Consider the following 20,338-nt stretch of genomic DNA (forward strand, 5'->3'; position numbering starts at 1 on the left):
TGGGATGGGCTGGAGCCTATCCCAGGGATCTTGAGGCAGGGTATACCCTATACAGGTCGCCAACTTGCGTGGTTATGTCATTATTTCATGTTCAAGAAAACAAGTATTAGAAGCCATTTTCATGACCCCAGGATGACTCTCTGTGCTGACAGGCTGGGGACCCACTAGACCTTCCTAGCAGATTTGATCAGCCCTGTCACTGACTCCGTCCTTGTGGCTAACAAGTTCTGGTGGGACACATGCAGTGTTAGTTCAAGTAATCTTCTGACCAGAGTCAAACATCACAAAACCACATCATCTCAGGTTTATTAGCCTTTTATACCCTTATCTCTCTCACTGACTTCCTGTGTCTCTGTGCTGTCAGCTCTGTTCTCACGGTTGATATATTAAATGTAAGCTGCATGTGATGTCTTCTACCTACTGGTTATCATCCTTTTGTCATCTTGCTAATTGCCTCTAGTCTTTCATTAATTTATGCGTAGTTTTATTGTTTTTGCTGATTAAAAACAGCATGATATTTTGTGCTTAGTATGCAGATGTGATCAGCTGGTTTAATCAATCTGCAATTAGAAAACAGTCTGAGATGATCACTGGAACTCAAAAGGTGGCTTTAGAGTTGTTGTTGTCATTCTGCTGCCTCACTGTGTTGAAGAAACTGAATCTGGCTGGATGGAGTGGTCTGTCCAGAGAACAAAAGGCCTTTAACTGAGTGCCACAGAGGACACGACTGTTGTCAAAGTGAAGATGCTTCAAGAAAAGTTTTGGATCTGTTGAAATATTTCAAATAAATATATAACCCTATTTATTATGTGTTGCTTGTTTAGTTTGCGCTGGTTCAGCACTGTGGTTTAGTTCACTGTGTAAGGAGCTAAATTATATTAACAGGTATAATTAGGATGTGATGTGACATGGATATCCATCAAGATGAAAGGGAAATACTGAAACTCAAGGATTAAAATTTTTCTGGAAAAAAATGTCTGTTTAAGGGTAAAGATGTTTATAAAGAGTCAAGCCAAATGAATGAACTGGCTTAGTTGGTGAAGTTCCTCAGAGAAGGGGAACTAGTTTGCTCGTGGTGAGTGCTGGAGGACGTAGGAGGGAGGGCAGGCAGGTGGTGGAGGTAGAGGAGAGTTTCCAATGAGAGTTAACCAGTTCGGCTTTGGCAGGTAAGTAGATGTGTGGGTTTGGACAGCTCCTCAGGCACATTGGAATGCAAAGGAGAGTAAAGTTGTTGAAAAAAGGTTTACAGAGACACACAGAGGAAAGATCATAGAAGAGCAAGCTATGCAAACAGTCTGGCAGAGACTAGGGTGGGGGTGATGAAGTGAATCAGCAACAGGTGTGGGGATGGAGGACCATAAGATATCGGCTCCACCCAAAGATGGGGCCATGCCTGCCCAGCCCAGCCTAGACCTCAGGGAGAGAGAAAGCAAAGAATCCAAAACACAAACACAAACCTGTGCCTATCATGACAATAACAACATCAATGGGAAATTTTTATTTTTTAATTTTAGAATTATTCACATTTTTAATTACCCACAAAAATCCAAATATGTCCAACTTTTTTTTTCTCTCTGTGGATGTGTTATCCAATCACTGCAGGATTCAGTGATCGGATGTCCCACTCTGAATCCACACAGGAATACTCTATGTTGTTCACTGAACTGGAAAACTGCCAGCTGCTTTGTAAGAAACCTCCAGTGAGAGAATGTGTGGCTTTTCAACTGTGTGTTTGAGTGAATTTCAGATCATGGAAACTGGCAGTGAGGCAAATGTTCAAATAAGTTGCATCATCAGCTAGTAATTAAGATTAAAAACACACTGTGTGTTCTATTTAAAATGTTCTTTGTGGTCTCTGTTTAGGTGTACAAACAGGAAAACTACAAATGCCAAACTGACAGAGTGAGGAGGGCAAGTGTGTCTGCTAAGATTCAATCAAATGCATCAGAACTCACTGGATGATATTTCATCATTCAGTGGGACAATGATCATAAACATACAACTGAAGCAGTCAAAGTAAAACATATGAAAAACCATAAACTGGTCGAGCCACTCACCTGATGTCTGTCTGACTGAGCACATATTTGACTTGCTGCACTCACCCCATGTTTTTGTTTGCTTGTTTGGTTTTGGTTTTGTAACAATTAAAAAAGAAAAATAAAGGTCACTTTTTTGATTTATTTTTCTACATTTCCCCCTATAAATCACACATTCAACTTAGCTTCTCTCCTTTAACTGGTGTATAAAAAGAATACCAGGGTGTTCGGTGACACGGAGCACTGGGAAAAGATCATGTTTACATTTACTGCTTCATCTCATAAGTGAAATTGAATTGCGTGACAAGTGTTGTCTTCACTGTGGGATCACATTGTGCCTCACAGTATTTGTTTTGAATACAGTTTGGACACTATTGAGAATAAGGTTATGATGGATGGATTACATTTTCTTAAGAGGCCTTGAGATCAAATCAAAAATATGAAGACAGCCCTTGTAAACAAAATGTTGCATAAAAATATCAATTTAATTAAAAAAAAAATTGCTATACACAGGTGCGATTTTAAGGTTTTACTATGTGATTTAAGTAATTTCAGCTTTTTTGTTTAAAAGAAAAGAAAAACAAATGTATCACAAACCCACATCTGTAAATCAGATATACTGTAATTAACATGCTCTTTGAGGGTATCAGGTGTCCTATGAACTGGTAGAGGGATGACAGAAGTATAAACAACCAAAGCCAGTGTGCTACAACTCCTGGTGTTTCCTGCCACCTAGTGGTTGCATGTGGTGCAGTTTCCTGTGTAGCTGAGCCTTAGCCAGATCTGCAGACAGCCTCCTGGCCATACGGTCGGTGGTCCTCTTCATGCTGCGAGCCACCTCAATTGCCTGGTCCAGAGTCTTGTTCATGTCTTCCTCCTAGGAAACCGAAGGAACTTTCTCTTAAGCTGAATAAGATTCATGTACTTCACTGGCTCTTTATCATGATGAACAGCAGATGTTCTTGAATATAAAGAAAACTGGTTTATTTGATTAAAAGATGAGACATTTGACCTTGCTCCTGCTGCGTCTGCTTGTCCTACTGCCAGTCTTGAAAGGCACCGATGCTGGAGACGGTGTCCGCTGAAAGTACACGTTGCTGGGCAGGAGTGCTGTGTCTGACTGGGTGGAACGTTTTCTGTGATGGGACGTGGACTGCAGCGGCGTCTCTCTGACTTTATAGCTGGATTTGACAACAGGTAATGAGAAGGAATGATTTCTCCCTAGAAAAAAAAAAACTATAAGGTCTATTGCTAATAAATCAATGCAGTTAATGTTTGAGTTTTACCTGGCTGGCAGACTGCAGGAGGAGCCGTAGCTGACCTGGAGCAGCGGCTTGTGGAGAAACGGGCTGGAGAGAAGAGACCATCTATCCTTGGAGTATAAACTCTTCGCGATGGCTGTAGATCACAGAAACATGACAAGTACTACAGTGTGCACACTAAGAATTAGTACATATGTACAGCAGTGAATTTCCTTTTCAAATAACCGTAAAAATGGCTAAATACCTGATTGTCATTTTTGTTTCCTTACTCATGAATTAAAACCTTGATGAATGAAACCTCACAGGAAGCAGTTTCTTACTCTTTGGTCTCTGCTTGAAGTCAGGAATCCTGTCTTTCTCTCCTTTTAAACTGTAGTTTTTCAACCCAGAAGTTTCCACTGAGCGGCTTCCCTCTGTCCACACAGCAGGACAAACTGGATGTTCAGTTTAAAGACCGTCAGACAGAATATGCTTATCTAAACAAATTGAAACAAAATTCTGCTGTGACTCTGGCTCTGACCTTTATACTGAAACTCAGGTGCTGAGGGTACGTCTCTGCCACCTTTTCTGCTCCCTGCAGGTGAACTGTGTAACTGCAACATTATCTCAGAGCAGCTTGTTTCACTGCTGCCTGTACCTGGAGAGCAAATTAATCAATTAAATTAAAAGGATGAAGAAACATCTGCATACACACACACCAACGCTGAGAAGTAAACTTCAGGCAGGTAGAGTGGTGGTCTACCTTTGCTCTGGCTGAGGCCCATGTCTGATGAGATCCAGTCCTCCATCCTTGCCTCACTGCAGCTGAGGTTACTCACACCTCTGCTGCTTGAATTCCCCACACTACAGAATCAAACAATGATTATGATGATTAAACTATAACAGATATTAGGACTCGCTGCTTATCTACATTTAAAAAATAAAACATGGACCTGGAATTTTTACATATTAGTTTACTAGATATGACATATATCAGTATCAACATGATAAAAAATTACACAATGTCCATCTTCCATTCATCTATTGACCAGGAGGATCAGATTCCCACCTGTTACAGGCTGGACTTTGGAACGTCCTGGTTTTAGATCTGTGCTCCTGACATTCTTCTCTGTATTTTGAGGTGAGATAGTCCATCTTCTGAGCTAAGTGAGGTAACTGTACTAAGCCCATCTCCAGGTCCTTCTTTAGCCTGGACACCTCTGACTGCAAGGCCAGGATAGCCTCACTGGACACACACACACACACACACACACACACGCACACACACACACACACACACACACACACACACACACACGAATGACAGGAATGTGACAGAGATGTTCAAAAAATGAAATAAAAGCAATTATTAAAGTTGCGATAAGATACGCACATATTTTGCTTAAATGCTGACTACTGGAACAAAGCGACATACATATGACAGCAGAAGCAGCAGAAGGGAAAGAAGCAGAGTGACTGAAACTGAAAGTCCAACAAGAATGAAGCTCAGATGGGCCATTGCTCACTGGAGAGGTTCAGAGGGTTCAAAAGTGGGCTTCAATTACAAATTGTTTGTGCTAGATCAAAGTATCAAAACTCTCCTTCCTATTAGCCTCATAAACAATTGCAACTTTAAAGATGCAATAAGCAAATGTCAGTAAATTCAATAAATCATTAGATTCTGAAAACAAAAAGGAACAGGACTCCCCTCCTGCCTTATTTTCAACCAGAAAGCTTGTGACTGCTGGAGCCAATATAAAAAATCTAGCCTCAGGTCACGCTCTTTTATTAGCCCCTCTAATATCTGTGTGTGTGTGTGTGTGTGTGTGTGTGTGTGTGTGTGTCTGAGCTACAGAAAAGGAGACACAAAGCAGCAACAAAAACTCTCACGTTGAGCTGAAATGAAAGATGTGAAAAGAGTTCATACAAAATAGGTAAAAACATCAAAATAATATTTTTTTTTTAATTAAGATTATTTTAATTATAAATTGTTAGGGCTGAATGTCTGCCCCCTTGCTTTCACTTTTATGTCTTTATAAGCGCGTGAAAGTCAACCTTTTCAAAGAGAGAAATTACCACTACTAAACCGTAAGCAGAAAAGCTCAAATTACCACTTTAATTTGCTGTTATATCAACGTTAAAGAATACAGACCCGTCAAATCTTTATCCACAGCGGCATTTTAATTTGCAGTAGTACAGCGGTGATTCACTAACACTAGCAAACTGACCTATTACAGGAGCAGGAGTACAGAGGGCTGCCTCTGCCATCAGTATCCCTGGTGGTGCTGAGCAGAGGTTGAGATGTGTGTTGATGGTGCTGGGCAGGCAGGTTTTGGTCAGACCCTGTTTGGTACATGGAGGAGAAGAAGAACTTTAGCACTGACCAGAGAACGAGACATAAAAGTAAACATACAGTAACAGAGATTACTCACCCTGCAGCATCGCTGAAGGTTTCTTAGCGGTACTCTCCACCCACAGCTTCACTGCAGCTGCTGCTCCACAGTGTTGTGTTTGGACAGATGGGTGGAGGCTGGCCTGCTGGTAGCCAGTGAGGGCAGCTGAATGGATGGTTGTCTGCAGGTTGGAGCAGGAGTCTTCACTGTCTGAGCTACTTAAACCTTCTTTCTGGGACTGCACACTGCAGAAGGGAAGATTCAGCTTAAGGTGTTCTAAAATTAGGCTCCTGTGATATGTAGATGACTGTGAATCGGTCATTAAAATACTCTAAATCGTACCTTTCTGTGAGCAGATTTGGTTGAAAAGGTCCAGAGCCCGACTGATTCAAGTAAGAGCTCCCAAATCCACTGTCTGTTTCTGAACTCACAATTCTCTGCACATCAAAAACAAAGTTTTAATGAAAAAAAAAAAATCCCCCCAAATTTGCATTATGTTACATTTTAGTTGTGCCGGGGACATGAAGCGACAGCAGCGGGTCAAACAGGGCAGCTTTAATCTGCAACTCACCTGTGATGCACATGAGGTGTTGAGATCCAGCTCTGAGAGACTGTGGCTGTCCGAGTCTCTCGGTGCACCAGCGGAACAGGAGACCTCCACTGCCAGACTAACACAATCACCCAGATCACATTCATCGTTTTGTTTGAAGACACTATCTAGGACACTATGGCTGCAGAAAGAACAAGTGCTGAGCAGCGGTTTTATTTCAAAACTAATATTTTAACAGTAGGTCACAAATAGCATTATGAGATAAAGCTAACTGCTGTGTTTTCTATGTTGAGCATGATAATACATATGGTATATTATGCAAAAATAGTTCTCTTACATTGTGAATAACTAAATGTAAAATAAAAACAGCATTAAAAAAAAAACTACAACAGAGAGTCAGTGAAGTCACAGTCACAACACTGACCTGCTGGCTGTCCACTGCCTCTGTGAGATGGACTTGTTCCCACTCAGGCAAGCTAAGAGATTGTTGTGATCTGTTGCCTCTGACAAAGCAGAGCTCCTCTCCTCCTCATCCTCAGCTGTACGGCCATCAAGTCCCACCAAGGAGCCCGGTGAGTGGCTAAAACAGGACAGAGATGAGAACCTGCACACAGACCCAAGTGCTCTGTTCCCTCTGCACTGTGCAACCCAACACCAACACTGTACCCGAAACACTATCTGCCCACAGGAAGGCTGAGAGCGTGCCTTTATAAGAACACAAACACACACGCTCACAGCACAAACAGCTGGCCAGAGTAAGGTGGTTTATTACAGTATATTTATATCCATCCCAGACAAGTTATCTTTCATTTTTCAGCACAGATACAAGTGTGTCACTGAAAAGTATGTGAGTTGCCGATCAGAAACACTAAACATTTAATATTCACAAATAATAGATAAGAGAAAGATTTCAAATTTAAACTTGAACGTGAAATCCTAAACATTATACTGCAAAAAAGAAAAGAAATATTGGTACCGTGACCGGCAGTTATGTCCAGTGTTTTTCAGCAGATGTTCAGCAGTTATGAGCTCACTGATTTGGCCTAATCCACCTTTTACATGAATCTCACTGCCCCCCTCTGCTTCTTCTTGTGGGTCCATCTTATTACTTTGCCCCTGAAAAATAAAGGTTATTACAAACATACGCATACACCACCAGGAAAGAATATATCACAAAGGAAGCTGGAGGGTGTGTTTACAAATAATCATCAACAGCGCTAAGTGGACATATATAAGCCTTTAAAATAAGCTTTATTACACTGTAATATGAGTTTTGGAGAGTATTTTAATATTTTTGACTGTAAAAGATATAAAACATCCATCATGAAAACACAGACATAAAACTGAAGTACAAGAAAAACAAAATCTGAGCAGAGAGGGAGAGAAAAATGTCAGGAAATTAATGACCTGAAGAAAAGGCTTCAGAAAGTCACATCTGTGAAAGCAGACACACAATGTATGTGGACTCCCACTTAGCCAAGACGACACCTGGTCAAAACATGATAGACAAGCATTCAGCTGAATATGTGATGTTTGCTGAGTTTGAGTAGGAAAATCATGGAGCTTAACCACCAGCTCCAGACAGAGAGGGGTCTGAAGGTCAAGGTAGAGGCCAAAGCAGATCACTCTGTTGAATTTGTTGATGAACTTATGCAAAAACTGGAAGACATCAAGAGTTCCCCCCAACAGTCGTCTGCATAGGTGGAGGGTCTCAGCCAAGACATCCTGGAGCTGAAACAAATGCTCCAAAAAGAAAAAGTACTGAGGGTCCAGGAAGAGGTTGACAAACTCGAGGCAGTCAAGGTGGCAGAGAGGTCTGCAAGTGGAGGATCTGCAAAGGAACCAAAGTTTGTAAAAAGATCCTCAAATGTTGCTCTCCAGATGCTCAGTGCTCTGGAGAAGATCAATAAGCAAACAACCAACAGCAACATGGCACTGAAAAAGGAAAAAGCTGAAATTCAAGAGGAAATTATAGACATGCTTCAGAAATAAAACAACCTGAGAGATCCGATCAAGAAAGACAGCCTTAGAAACTTACAGATTCTGGAGGCTCTCTGCCAAGAATCAGTGGGGGTCACAAAAGATTATGGATCTGTGAAACAGACTCTCTGTGCCAGACTAAAAACTGCAGAAAAAGATACACAAAGAGGACTCTGAGCTTAAACCAAGCAAGAAATCCTGGAGCTGAAACAAAAACGAAAAAGAACTGAAGGCTCAGCAAGAAGCCAACAAACTCCAGGTGGTCGGGGTGGCACAGGCCTTCTGCCAAGAATCAGAGGAGATGCAAACGTTTTTCTGGCAGCTGTGAAGGGATTACACTGAAACTGATGAGATCTGAAAAGAAATCAAGCAAGTTCTAAAGATTTAAATGGATATCAACCAAACTTTGAACTTTCAAAAAATAAACAACTGTGATATGAAATGGTGCTTATTGTAACAGTACAGTGTAACAACACATAACAAACTTAATTCAAGCTGTCAATCAAGGAAGTCATATGTGTGCCAGTGCTTTGAAAGTGACGAATCATTAGGTGGTCAGATCATTTTGCCTGAGCAGAATTTAACCTTTAAAGCATCTCAACAACCAGAATGTGATGGCATAAAGGTGAGGCCACAGAGAAGACATTTTGACCAAAAAAAAGAGTGCAACAAGCTCATGCCAGCATAAAGGTCCACAGACAGTGACTGATAAATAACATGTCCAGTTAGTGATTCTCAATAAAATTCCATAATATCCACATTTATGGTTTGTATGTAAACTTAACCTGGATTAATGCAATAAGAGCAATTTAGAAATATATATATATTAGGGCTGGGACTTTAACGCGTTAATTTCGATTAATTAATTACGGGGAAATTAACGAATTAAAAATTTTAACGCATTTTAATCGCACTTTGCACCGTGGAACGTTTCTCAGTGCACGAGTTCCAGGCATACAGATTATATCGACACATAATGTCCAGATTCAGGGGCCGCATCGTTCGAAGGACCCAGCCCACGTCTTTTGCAGCCCACGAAGACGCAAAGGCCGGAAGTGAGCGGCTAGCCTTCATATCAGCTGCCCTCACCTCTGCGTAGCTCATGTCGCCTAGCAACGTCAGTGCAAAGCACAGCTGTGTAAAAGCAGCTGATTAAACGGAGAACGAACTTTTTCTCCTTTTTGTGGTTTAATTCAATTCTTTTATTGAAAATAAGCTGTTAAAACAAGCATAACACATTTCAGCATCAAGGAATACAGCTGAGAGAATGATTAATTTCCAACTATATTAAATGAGACATTAATATTGAATAAAACTATCCAGTTACGATGCTTAACTTTAATTTCAGGAGTTTGCTTATCACAGGAGCACTTCACCCTTCTTTGGTCTGTGTAGCAGACTGGTGGGAAAATGAACAACATTTTGAAGTTTAAGCGTATGTATATTGATTCATTCATCAACCAAACTTAAATTAATATTTCTCATGTCAAATATTGAAATGTGATTAAAATGCGATTAATTTCGATTAATTAATTACAAAGCTTGTAATTAATTTGATTAATTTTTTTAATCGAGTCCCACCTCTAATATATTTATATTTATATACACACAAATGCTGGTCATGAAATTAGAATAGCATGAAAAAGTTGATATATTGCAGTAATTCCATTCAAAAACTGAAACTTGTATATTATTAATCCATTACACACAGACTGATATATTTCTTTTAATGTTGATGATTATAACTGACAACTAATGAAAACCCCAAATTCAGTATCTCAGAAAATTAAAATATAGTGAAAAGGTTCAATATTGAAGACACCTGGTGATCGTAGTGCTAATGGCGGCGACCGCTAGCGAGCTGTGGTGATGGCGATTTTTAGCGATATTTAGAATTTATTGACCTAATTCTAATCAATAGACTTAGTAATGCAGGACATACTCAAATATATATCATTGCTATAAAGAATGAAATGTTTTCTATAAGTACTATATACAAATTTATAGTTTCTATTTTTCATGTTGTGTTTCTCTTTGGGGTTTAATTAATTCCTTTTTGTTTTCTGTTCGAATCTGTTACTTAATGTTTCTTGTATACAGTTGCCTTCATTTCGTTGAGTAGATATGCTGCATCTGTGTGTCAGTTATATTGAAAGCTGAAACGTGAAAGAGTGGAGACAGATTAAGTCATGATTCTGTGTTGATTGTATTGATTTAATGCAGCAACCTGCAGGTGATGCCGGCAATCATCTACCAACAAACCCTGCAGTGACTGCAAACCAGACTGTTGATTTTGGATTGGAATAAAGTAGTGTTTTAACTATTTTTCTTTTTATTGATATTATGCTCAGTTTTGTCAGGGAACATAACCAAAAATGTCTTCTCAGAGAGATAAGATGGTAGCATCTAAAGAGGGATTCAAACTAGCATCCTTTGGATTATTAGCCAGCCGCTCTACTCTCTGGGCTTCTTCCTGGTCTCATTGCCTTGGCAACATGCATTATCAGTTTGCTTAAGATTCCATGTTGTCTTAGAATCATCAGTTTGATTAAGATTCCATGTTACATAAAAAGAATTCTGTAAGATCAAAATAAAAAGAATTCTGTAAGATCAAAGGATTTTGAGCAGACCCTATAAATAGACCCAAGAATCTGTGTATCTGCATTTAGCACTCAGCAAGTCAGTCAGCAGACAACAGCAGTGAAGCTAAAGGGACAACACAAATCTTTCTTTGTGGAGACAACTGGAAGAGCCTTCAAAAAAGTCAGTAACAGAGAAATAGGACCTGTTACCCTGACCAAGGATCATTCTGAAAAGAAAGACCTGAGAATGAAAGGCCAAAAGGAGGTCCAGAAACCAGTTGAGTCCTGCAGCGTGACACAGGACACAGGTGACGCAGTCACACTGGAAGTGGGTGAGATGATTTCCTTCACACTTCTAGATTCAGACTTCCTTCCACTCCAGCAAGAGATGTTGGAAAACAAAAGTCAGAAGAAAGACATGACCCCTGGACCAAAGGTACCCTTAAAATCAAAAGACAAGTCAGTCCACCACTTTGATTTTGGGGTACCTGTGATGTTCTTCCAGCCAGCTGTGAATAACAGCTCCCAGCCTGCAGCGACTCCTGGGAAGCCTGTTACTGTGCTGAGACCACCAGTTGTGATGCCCAAGTTAAAAAAGGAGACTCAGAAGAAAGACATGACCCCTGGACCAAAGGTACCCTTAAAATCAAAAGACAAGTCAGTCCGCCACTTCGATTTTGGGGTACCTATGATGTTCTCCCAGCCTGCAGCAACTCCTGGGAAGCCTGTTACTGTGCCCAGACCACCAGTTGTAATGCCCAAGCTGAAAAGTCCTCCCAAAGTGAATCAACTCAAGGCTGCTGCAGGTCCCACACCCCAGCCTGTCTTGACTACAAAACCACTGCCATCTACATCCTCTGTTGCTGGGATCTCTGACTTAGGGAGAGAGTGTGCACAGCTAGAAGCACAGAAGGCTGTCTTGTTCCAAGAAAAAGAGAAGTTGAAAGTCGTGCTTGAAACTGTGAACAAGGTGGAAGAGGCACTACTTTATAAAGTGGCTGACAAAAAAGAAAAGATCAACACAGCTGGTTCTCTTAAAATTGAACAACTAGAAGCAGCTGTCAATGAAGAAAAACAACAAAAAATTCAAACTGAGAAGCTCTTAGCAGAACAGCTTGCTGAAACTAAGAGACTTAAGGAAGAGCTGGCCCGGGCACAAAGGAAACTTGAGGAGGAAAAACTCCACAGGGAGGAGGAGATGTCACATCTTCAGAATGAGCACAGCAAAACAACATCAATAATGAAAGTGGCAGCAATGAAGGCCCAGGAAGACCTGGAAAATGAAAGATCCCAGTGGCTCCAGGAAAGGTCCTCCATCCAGGCAGCTCTAAAAACACTGAAGGAGTCTATTGATGAGACTGTGGAAGAAAAAGATAAATTTATATCTGACGTAATGAGCCAAGTCCATCATTTAGAGCAGGCTCAGAAAAAATCAAAGAAGAGATCTCTGTGGAAGAGATTTATTCAGCTGTTCAAAAGATCCTGAAGAATCCCTGCTGTAATCTCGGACCTCAATCCCAGAAATTTCTCTTCCACCAAAGAACAATAAGCCAACAACTAGCCCCAACCGGTCGCGGCAGATGACCGCCCCTCCCTGAGCCTGGTTCTGCCGGAGGTTTCTTCCTGTAAAAAGGAAGTTTTTCCTTCCCACAGTCGCCAAGTGCTTGCTCATAGGGGGTTGTTTTGACTGCTGGGCTTTCTGTGTAATTATTGTAGGGTCTCACAATATAAAGCACCTTGAGGCAACTCACCTCAAGGTGCTTTATATTGTAAGGTAAAGATGCTACAACAATTACACAGAAAACCAGCCAGCAGCCAAAACAATAATAATCACATCAATAACACATAATTCTTGATGTGATTTGGGGCTAAATAAAAAAAAATGAATTGGACCAAGAAACAGCAATCAAAAAACAAAGACCAAGAAATTAGGCGTATAAGATTTTAAATTCAAACATTAATAAAGCAACTGGGCAAAACAAAAACAAAATTGCCTTGTCTTGTCTTGTTTTTTTTTTATGTCCTGTGATTAGTGTTACATTTCCTGTTTGGGTGCAAAGGCTGAATTATTTGTACCAACTGCTTCTTCGAGGTGGGTGTTTACTCACCGTCAGAGGCCACGAGAAGATCATTTGTAACCTTCACTAATGCTGTTTCTGAATTCTAAAACCTGACTGATCAGTTTCAGGGATTTGTGAGAGAAAAGCAAGGTTGAAGATTGGCCTATAATTAGCTAAGACAGCTGGGTCAAGTGATGACTTTTTAAGTAATGGTTTAATCACTGCCACCTTAAAAGCCTTAAAAGCCAACAGACATTTGATGGTTTGGAGGAAGTAACTCACTACTAAATATTCCAAAGCAATTGGGAATGTCAGTGTCTCAGCCATGAAGCAGTTCAATTCTTTTATTGAAAATAAGCTGTTAAAACAAGCATAACACATTTCAGCATCAAGGAATACAGCTGAGCGAATGATTAATTTCCAACTCTATTAAGTGAGACATTAATGTTGAATAAAACTATCCAGTTATGATGCTTAACTTTAATTTCAGGAGTTTGCTTATCACAGGAGCACTTCCACCCTTCTTTGGTCTGTGTAGTAGACTGGTGGGAAAATAAACAACATTTTGAACATATATATATATATATATATATATATATATATATATATATATATATATATATATATATATATATATATATATATATATATATATGTATATATATATATATATATGTATATATATATATATACATATATATATATGTATATATACATATATATATGGAGTATATATGGATTACTGATATATATATATATATATATATATATATATATCAGTAATCCAGGTCATAGTAGTCTCTGGAGCTTGAAAAAATGTGTTTACGCACATGAACAATAGAGGGTCATAACCACCTCCAGGGACTACGCCCACAGGGGTTTAAATACCGGGGTCTCTCCACCATTTGGTTGAGAACTGAAGAAGCCTTTCGGATGAGAGGTGAAACGTCTTCAAGAAACAAAAAAACGTCCAGTCGCCTTTTTTCAAGCTCCAGAGAATATATATATATGGATCAATTCATCCAGATGTTGTGTTGCAGTGCAAAGGTGCTGCTGTAGCAAAGAGCTTTAACATTTAATCAAGCCGCACTCCTATCTGTAATTGCATTACATAGATGCTCCTTGCTTAGTGATTTCACCCCAGACCTCAAACATGCAGAAGGCAAACATCGACCTCTCTTGTAAGCTGACCTAAAGTTCAAGTGGAGGATCATTGCTGGTTATGAGATTTGGCTGTCTGACTGCAGCAGAGCGGTTTTCAGCTTGTGCAGTTTACAAGCTTTAATGTGGCGCCTCAGGTAACGAGCGCCGGGAACACGTGTGTGTTTTTCAGCCACACAAAAACAATCTTCTCCCCACCTGGTACTTGCCAGATTTTGCTCCACTTCCCTAACATGAAAATCAAGTTGAAAGATGGCTATTTCTGTCCAATGGAGGAGCTCCAGCATCCAACACAGAGCATAACAGAACTTCCACTGACAGATCTGAAAATAGCCGCTGCACTGAAAAGGACTGAGATTGGCTAAAATTGGCTAAATCTAAATCAGAAAAGGCATTTCAGAGCTTTTTGATCATATTGCAGATACTTTTTATTTACAATGAGCAATTAAAATATTCAGTGCCATTCGTAATGGACAAATAATTAACCATAACAATACAGTTTTTGGACACCTGCAATTATATTGCTACTAAATTTGAACTGTTGATATGCAGCATTACATTTTTACCAGTCACAATGTATTCAAGCTATTTAAGGCCCAGAATCAGGGATATAACTTTCAAATGTTTTTGCCACTTCAGTTATATACTGGAGTGGCAAAAACATTTGAAAGTGAATGTTTTTATGGTAATGGTTCCTGTTGTGAGTTTGTTACCTCATGCAGGGATGGTGGAGGTGAAGGTGTGGACATGCAGACGGGAGTGGGTACTGTCACAGGCGTGGGAGTGGATGTTGAGTGAGGAGGGGAAATCTGCTCACACATGTTTTTGTCTATTATCTCCTTAATGTCCTCAAGATGCATGCCTATCCTGAATATGTCTCCTTCCACTAGTCTGCACGCACAGCAACACACAGACACACACACACACATATATAAATGGACACATACACATGATACTGATGCTCTTACAGCTGCCACCCCAGGGTCTCTCTGACCTGTTAGGATCAAAAGTGCCTGTGTTCCTGGATAAGCCCATGTAGTTCTGCATCTCCAGAGCTCTGTGCTCTTCCTTCTTACTGATGTATTTTCTTTCCAGCTGGTCTTGTGCCTCCATCATGCTCCTCAACATCTGACAAAGGATAAGGCCTACACTAATATACATGCAGAAAAAAGTGGGCCCTATACTACGACAGAAATTCTTCAATACCCTTAACTAGACTACTGCATGTATGATATAATGGATTCTTACCTTTTGCTTTTCTTCTGTGCTTACAGCCAAGTTGCTCACAGTAAACCTAAATTCATCCACCTGAAGAGAAGAAGCAAATGTTTAAAACATGTCTGCACTGTACAATAGCAATAAAAGCTTTCAAACATACCTTCTGCGTGAACTGGTTGATGATGTCTCTCAGCTCAGCAGTCATTCGTTCCCCGTCACTGGGATTATCTTGAAGCTCGCTGGAGGAAGCTGTGGTCGCCTCCTTAATGGTTCTGTGGGGAGCTGATTCTCCTTTTTCACTTATGTTTTCTGAAAACAAGCCAACATGAGACCCAATATAATTAAGCTAATAAATTATGAATAAAATGTCCTTGATAAGTCCTCTGGGATTTGTACTGCACATGCTTTCAAAATCTGAATGAAAAAAAAAACACTATGTCACTATGGCTTTATTTGGGAATATTACTTATTGTAAAAACATTTGAGCACATCAAATACATGCAGACTGGATTATTAGCTCAGCCAGAGGATGGAAGGATGCTCTGCTGTGATTAGCTGTTAGGGTTAGGTTAGATTGGGTCAGACAGCAGAGCTGATCTAATCTAGAGCAAACTAAACACTAGGCTGGTAATAACATTACTACAGAGGGCCTCAAGGACCACAGCAACATTAACTTTGTTTTCCCTCGCAATAACTTGTGTGCTACCTCTCACCCATAGAGAACGGCTGTGCCGCATTACTATAAAGCATCATTCAAATTATTAAACTGCGGTGTTTAGAAAGAATACTACATTAACTGGTTCTGAAGCTTTATTATAACTGCCATAGAGACAGACTGTAGCTGTGATTATTGCAGCAGCATTGGGATGATATGCCACTGTGGCTGCAGCATGACTGTTTTTATTTGATGTAACACGATACACCAATGTTTGTGTGCACACAGTGATGGATTCCCTGCCTGAGTCGCCATTGAAGCTCTGCAGGCTATGCGTAGCCGTCCACAGCAGTATAGGTTAAACTACAGCAGCAGCTGAAGGACAATAAAACCATCTGTAAACAGCTTTAATCACCACAGCCAGGCTGAGCAGCTGCAGCTGCGCTCACAACCAACAGCTGGTTACTGTAAGAGAATGGCCAATTAAAATGAACAATGAGTGCAAATGCGTCATGTCACATCTCGTTTCTGTAGTACTAGCCCTTAACTGTGTCTTACAACTGGACAGGACCCACACACAGTCATGCAAAAAAATATTTGTCAGGTAAAACAAAATTTATTGTAAGGTAAGTCAAAATAAAACGTGAGGTATTCAATCTATTTACCAGCTAGAATGACAACAAGGTGGCGAACAGCTGGCAGCCAGAGCAGAACCTGTCTTTAATGTGGTGTTTAACTCAAGTTTCTGATCATTTACTGTTTAAATAAAGATACACAGGCCTGGATTGGCAAGATTATTAAGTTATTTTATCAATTTCATTATAAAAAACTTTTAAAAAAGCCTTTTTTGAGGCTAGAATCGTATCATCTGATCCTATTGCTGTCTGAGGAATGCAGTCAGACTTTACTGGATTATTTGAATGTAGTGGAATGAAGTTAACCTTTTATAATATCAGGTGTCAGTCACACAGACATACCTGATGGGGGAAGGTGAGGAACTCGGTATCCAAGATGGCCCCCCTCAGCTAACTCCCCCTGATCATCATCATCATCATCATCCTCTAAATAAAGCATCACTTCTGAGGAGGGCTGAGCCTACAAAAAGAAATGAATACCTTTGTATCTGACATTGAAAATGGGACTAATTTAACACAAGCCTGTGAATTACACCAAAAAAAAAACCCTTATAACTTACATTGGTTCCTATTCTCATCTGATCTATGAGGTTCTCTGCCTCTGCATACTTAGTTAATAATTTATCATATTCAGCCTAAAGAAAATAGAGACAAATGAATGTTAGTGCTATATCTACTGTAAGAACACAACAATGCAATGCTGTGAGAAAAATAAGCTAAAGAAACTGAATGTGCTAGCTGCATTTGACTGTATGACTGTATCTACCTGCAGATGGTGCACCAGTGCAGGAGGAGGATGCTTGTCATTGTCTTTAAAGACATTAGCTTTCCCTGTTGGCTGGCACGAGTCCTCCAGGACTCTGCTGATCACGTCTAACATGCCTGGGGAAGACTGGGCTCTGTGCATGGTGCTAGGGCACTGAGGAACTGATCTGGCTGGAGCTTTGGGGATTCTGACTTTAGGGGCAACCTTGGAGAAGTCAGGGAGTGGATAATGGACTTGGCCTTGGCCATACTTCATCTCACTGAAGGATCTCGTACGCACCAGAGGAACTCTCTGCACCTCCTCCTCCTCATTTTCTTTCTCCTGCTTCGCTTCATCTGCCCTGAAATCCCCACTGGTCTGGTCAGAATCTGTACTTGCAGAGTTGGATGCGTTGTTTGCATAAGCAGCAGATGTGAAACTAGCAGCCATCTTTTCTGTCTGCTCCTCTAAACTTGCTTTTTTTGATGCAGCATTACTCTTTTCCTCTGAGCTCTCTGTGTGGTTACTATTCACAGTTTTGCTGTTGCGTGTTGGAGCCCAGCTAAAAACGCTGTCGTCTGCACTCTCCAGCAGGGACACCTCTGGCAGGGTCTCTGCCTCGATCAGCCTACCCGACCTCAGCAACTCCTCCTGGGAGAAGTGTCGCAGCAATAACTGGTTAATATCTGCAGCCCCAGGACACGGTACACCAACCTCACTTGGCTTGGAAGCATCAAAAACTTTGTCCCGTTTGATGTAGGCATCTTCTTGCACCAATTCAAGCTCATCAGAAAGATCAGGACTTGCATGAACAGTGTGTCCTCCATCAGAGCTAATGCTGCCTTCAGAGCTATCTTTCTGGTTGAAGTAGGGGCTTCCAAGGTTGCCATCATACGGCAGGTCTTCCTGATCTTCATCACTGGTATTTTGTCCTGCGTCCTCACTTTCCTGGTTTATGGGCAGCTCATCTTGCATGGTGTTTGGTCTTTGGGCATGCAAATGTAAGAAATTGCCCTTGGATCTGATCTCTACCACCCTCCCACTCTGATTGCTGACACTGCTCTCTGAGGAGGTGTCATCCAAGCCAGACAGCTCTGCACCCCCTGCAAAATAAAAACCCAAATATCACAAACATCTAAATACAGGGCATGTTGATTAAATTTAAATTAGCTTGCCATGATTTTTTAAGGCTATTAATGAGAATAAAACTAGTCTGTGACTTTGCAAAAATAGCTTATATGTCATTACATTTGTTTTGTCTTACAGGAAGTGACCAAAAATTAAACAAGAACTCCAGAAACATTTCCATTGTTTGACGTTTTCCATGCCTAAAGTTTTACTAATTATCTGTTATGAGAAATGTTGTTATATGTAAACTATGAATATAATAACAAAGTTCTCTACTGAAAAAAATAAACAACAATGACTGCAGGTCTTACCACTCAGATGGATGCTGGCTTCAGAGGCAGCAGACTCTGCTTGAGACAGGTGTAAGGCCAAAGAACGCTCCAGATCACTGAAGTGGAGACTTTCATCCTCACTGAGATCAACAAAGAAGCTCTGCTCGATGGACTTTTCCCACAGCACTACAGGCCTCTCCTCCCCCTGAGCATCCTCGTCTGACTCTTCTGGATCTCCCTCCATGGACTCTGCAACAGAGAAGTGCCACATCTCTTCACCTGTGTTAAGAAAAAGGAGTGAACGAAGTACCGTTCATCTCTTAGCAACACAGCCTGCAAAGTGACAATGCTGGATCAAAATGCGCTAAACCGTCAATTATTCAACAGCCAATACATTGTGTGCACAGAGGTTTGCGTGCTGGGAGTGTGTAAATGTTTTTTTTGAGTTAATTATGTGCTTGGATGAAACACATTGTGTTTTGAGAGTGACTGATAGTGGCAGAAAGCTTATATCTAAAGCCTATTAAAGGGTTTTTCCTGCACAGAAATGTTATTAGATCTACACAAAGAGGTTTTAACCAGAGCCTAAATAAATAAATATTCAGCTATTTTTGCTTATTGGAGTTTCAAGCACCCTTGGTGGTAAATGCATATACTCCTGTCAAATAAAGTCACACATGCTCATTGCATTTATGCGATATGATGCTTACCTGCCCTGACCCGCTGAGCCAGGAAAAAACCCTGTACGCTAAAATAAAAGTGTTAGTGTCATAAGACAAAACTAGACAATCAAATCAGTTCAACACATAGGAAGCATTTAATACTTCATATCACCGATATAGTTCATTGCGCCTATATAATATCCTGATGCATACTTTAATTTGTAATTATGCACAATATTTCAAAAGGTGATAAGTTCTGCATGTATGTTAAAAAAAATCTGTAAAGTGACACATCATGCATTCATGTACATGTTAAAATAACTGTCTTTCTCAAGGGTAGTGGAGCAAAAGTATATAAAGTACATGAACTTAATTACCTCCCACCACAGGTTACATGTGAGTGCAGCCAAAGCAACACGTTTAAGCTTCTAAAACTGCGTTATGTCTGAACTACATTTCATTGTAAGAGTGCCATGTTATTTTGGTCGCGGTTACTCACTCTGGTTCTTCTTCAGCAGCAGTGTGCCATTACTTTTAAGTTGATCCGATCCACAGCTCCCGGTCTGAACATCATCTCGAAACTAGCAGCAGTAGTGTAATATCTCACCCCCCTTCTTTCTTTCTTGGCAAATGTCTTCCAGGACAGGTTTAGTTTTTGTGGCATCATTAATAATATATACAAGGGAGCGCTGACCGTCTGGACCCGGACTGACAGCAGCGTGCATAACAACAAGCTTTACCTAGTGTTGCTAGGTAACGGTGCTAAAAAGTCCCGCAACAGGCTAATAGCAAGTAACAGTTTTGGGCGATCAACCATTTACACACTTATTGTTTCTTTTAAACTAACAAATATGGGGATCTGTAGAGCTTCACCGTACTAAATAATACATACTAAATAAGACACAGTGGCCATACACGCTGAACACCAAGGCGTGTCAAACTTTCAAATGTGATAAAGCTCGTGCTACAATATCAAAAAACGTCACCCCTTTTCTATTCAAATCGATTGGTCCAATGACT

At 40.5% G+C, this 20,338-nt stretch overlaps 1 protein-coding gene across 8 annotated transcripts; it reads right to left on the minus strand.

Moving 5' to 3' along the window:
• Positions 1–1,543: 1,543 nt before the first annotated feature.
• Positions 1,544–20,308, minus strand: aknad1 (AKNA domain containing 1). 8 transcript variants are annotated; one of them, XM_030751203.1, is made up of 22 exons: positions 19,818–20,308; positions 18,696–18,905; positions 17,278–18,359; positions 17,072–17,146; positions 16,854–16,971; positions 15,382–15,530; positions 15,252–15,311; positions 14,998–15,131; positions 14,717–14,894; positions 7,197–7,336; positions 6,645–6,800; positions 6,242–6,401; positions 6,013–6,107; positions 5,710–5,915; positions 5,506–5,620; positions 4,347–4,523; positions 4,041–4,141; positions 3,819–3,935; positions 3,619–3,732; positions 3,323–3,434; positions 3,049–3,217; positions 1,544–2,913 (listed from the first exon to the last, which is right to left on the minus strand). In XM_030751203.1, exons 2-22 carry the CDS (start codon positions 18,898–18,900, stop codon positions 2,743–2,745), a joined length of 3,834 nt encoding a protein of 1,277 aa, XP_030607063.1. In that variant the 5' UTR covers positions 18,901–18,905; positions 19,818–20,308; the 3' UTR covers positions 1,544–2,742. The 8 variants fall into 8 exon arrangements, with proteins under 8 accessions (XP_030607063.1, XP_030607064.1, XP_030607062.1 ...); XM_030751204.1 differs by having other exon boundaries at positions 6,242–6,338; positions 18,696–18,935; XM_030751202.1 differs by having other exon boundaries at positions 3,619–3,711; positions 18,696–18,935.
• Between the last annotated feature and the right edge of the window lie 30 nt (positions 20,309–20,338).

The sequence above is a fragment of the Archocentrus centrarchus genome, chromosome 17, assembly GCF_007364275.1.
Source record: "Archocentrus centrarchus isolate MPI-CPG fArcCen1 chromosome 17, fArcCen1, whole genome shotgun sequence".
Taxonomy (NCBI): Eukaryota; Metazoa; Chordata; class Actinopteri; order Cichliformes; family Cichlidae; genus Archocentrus; species Archocentrus centrarchus.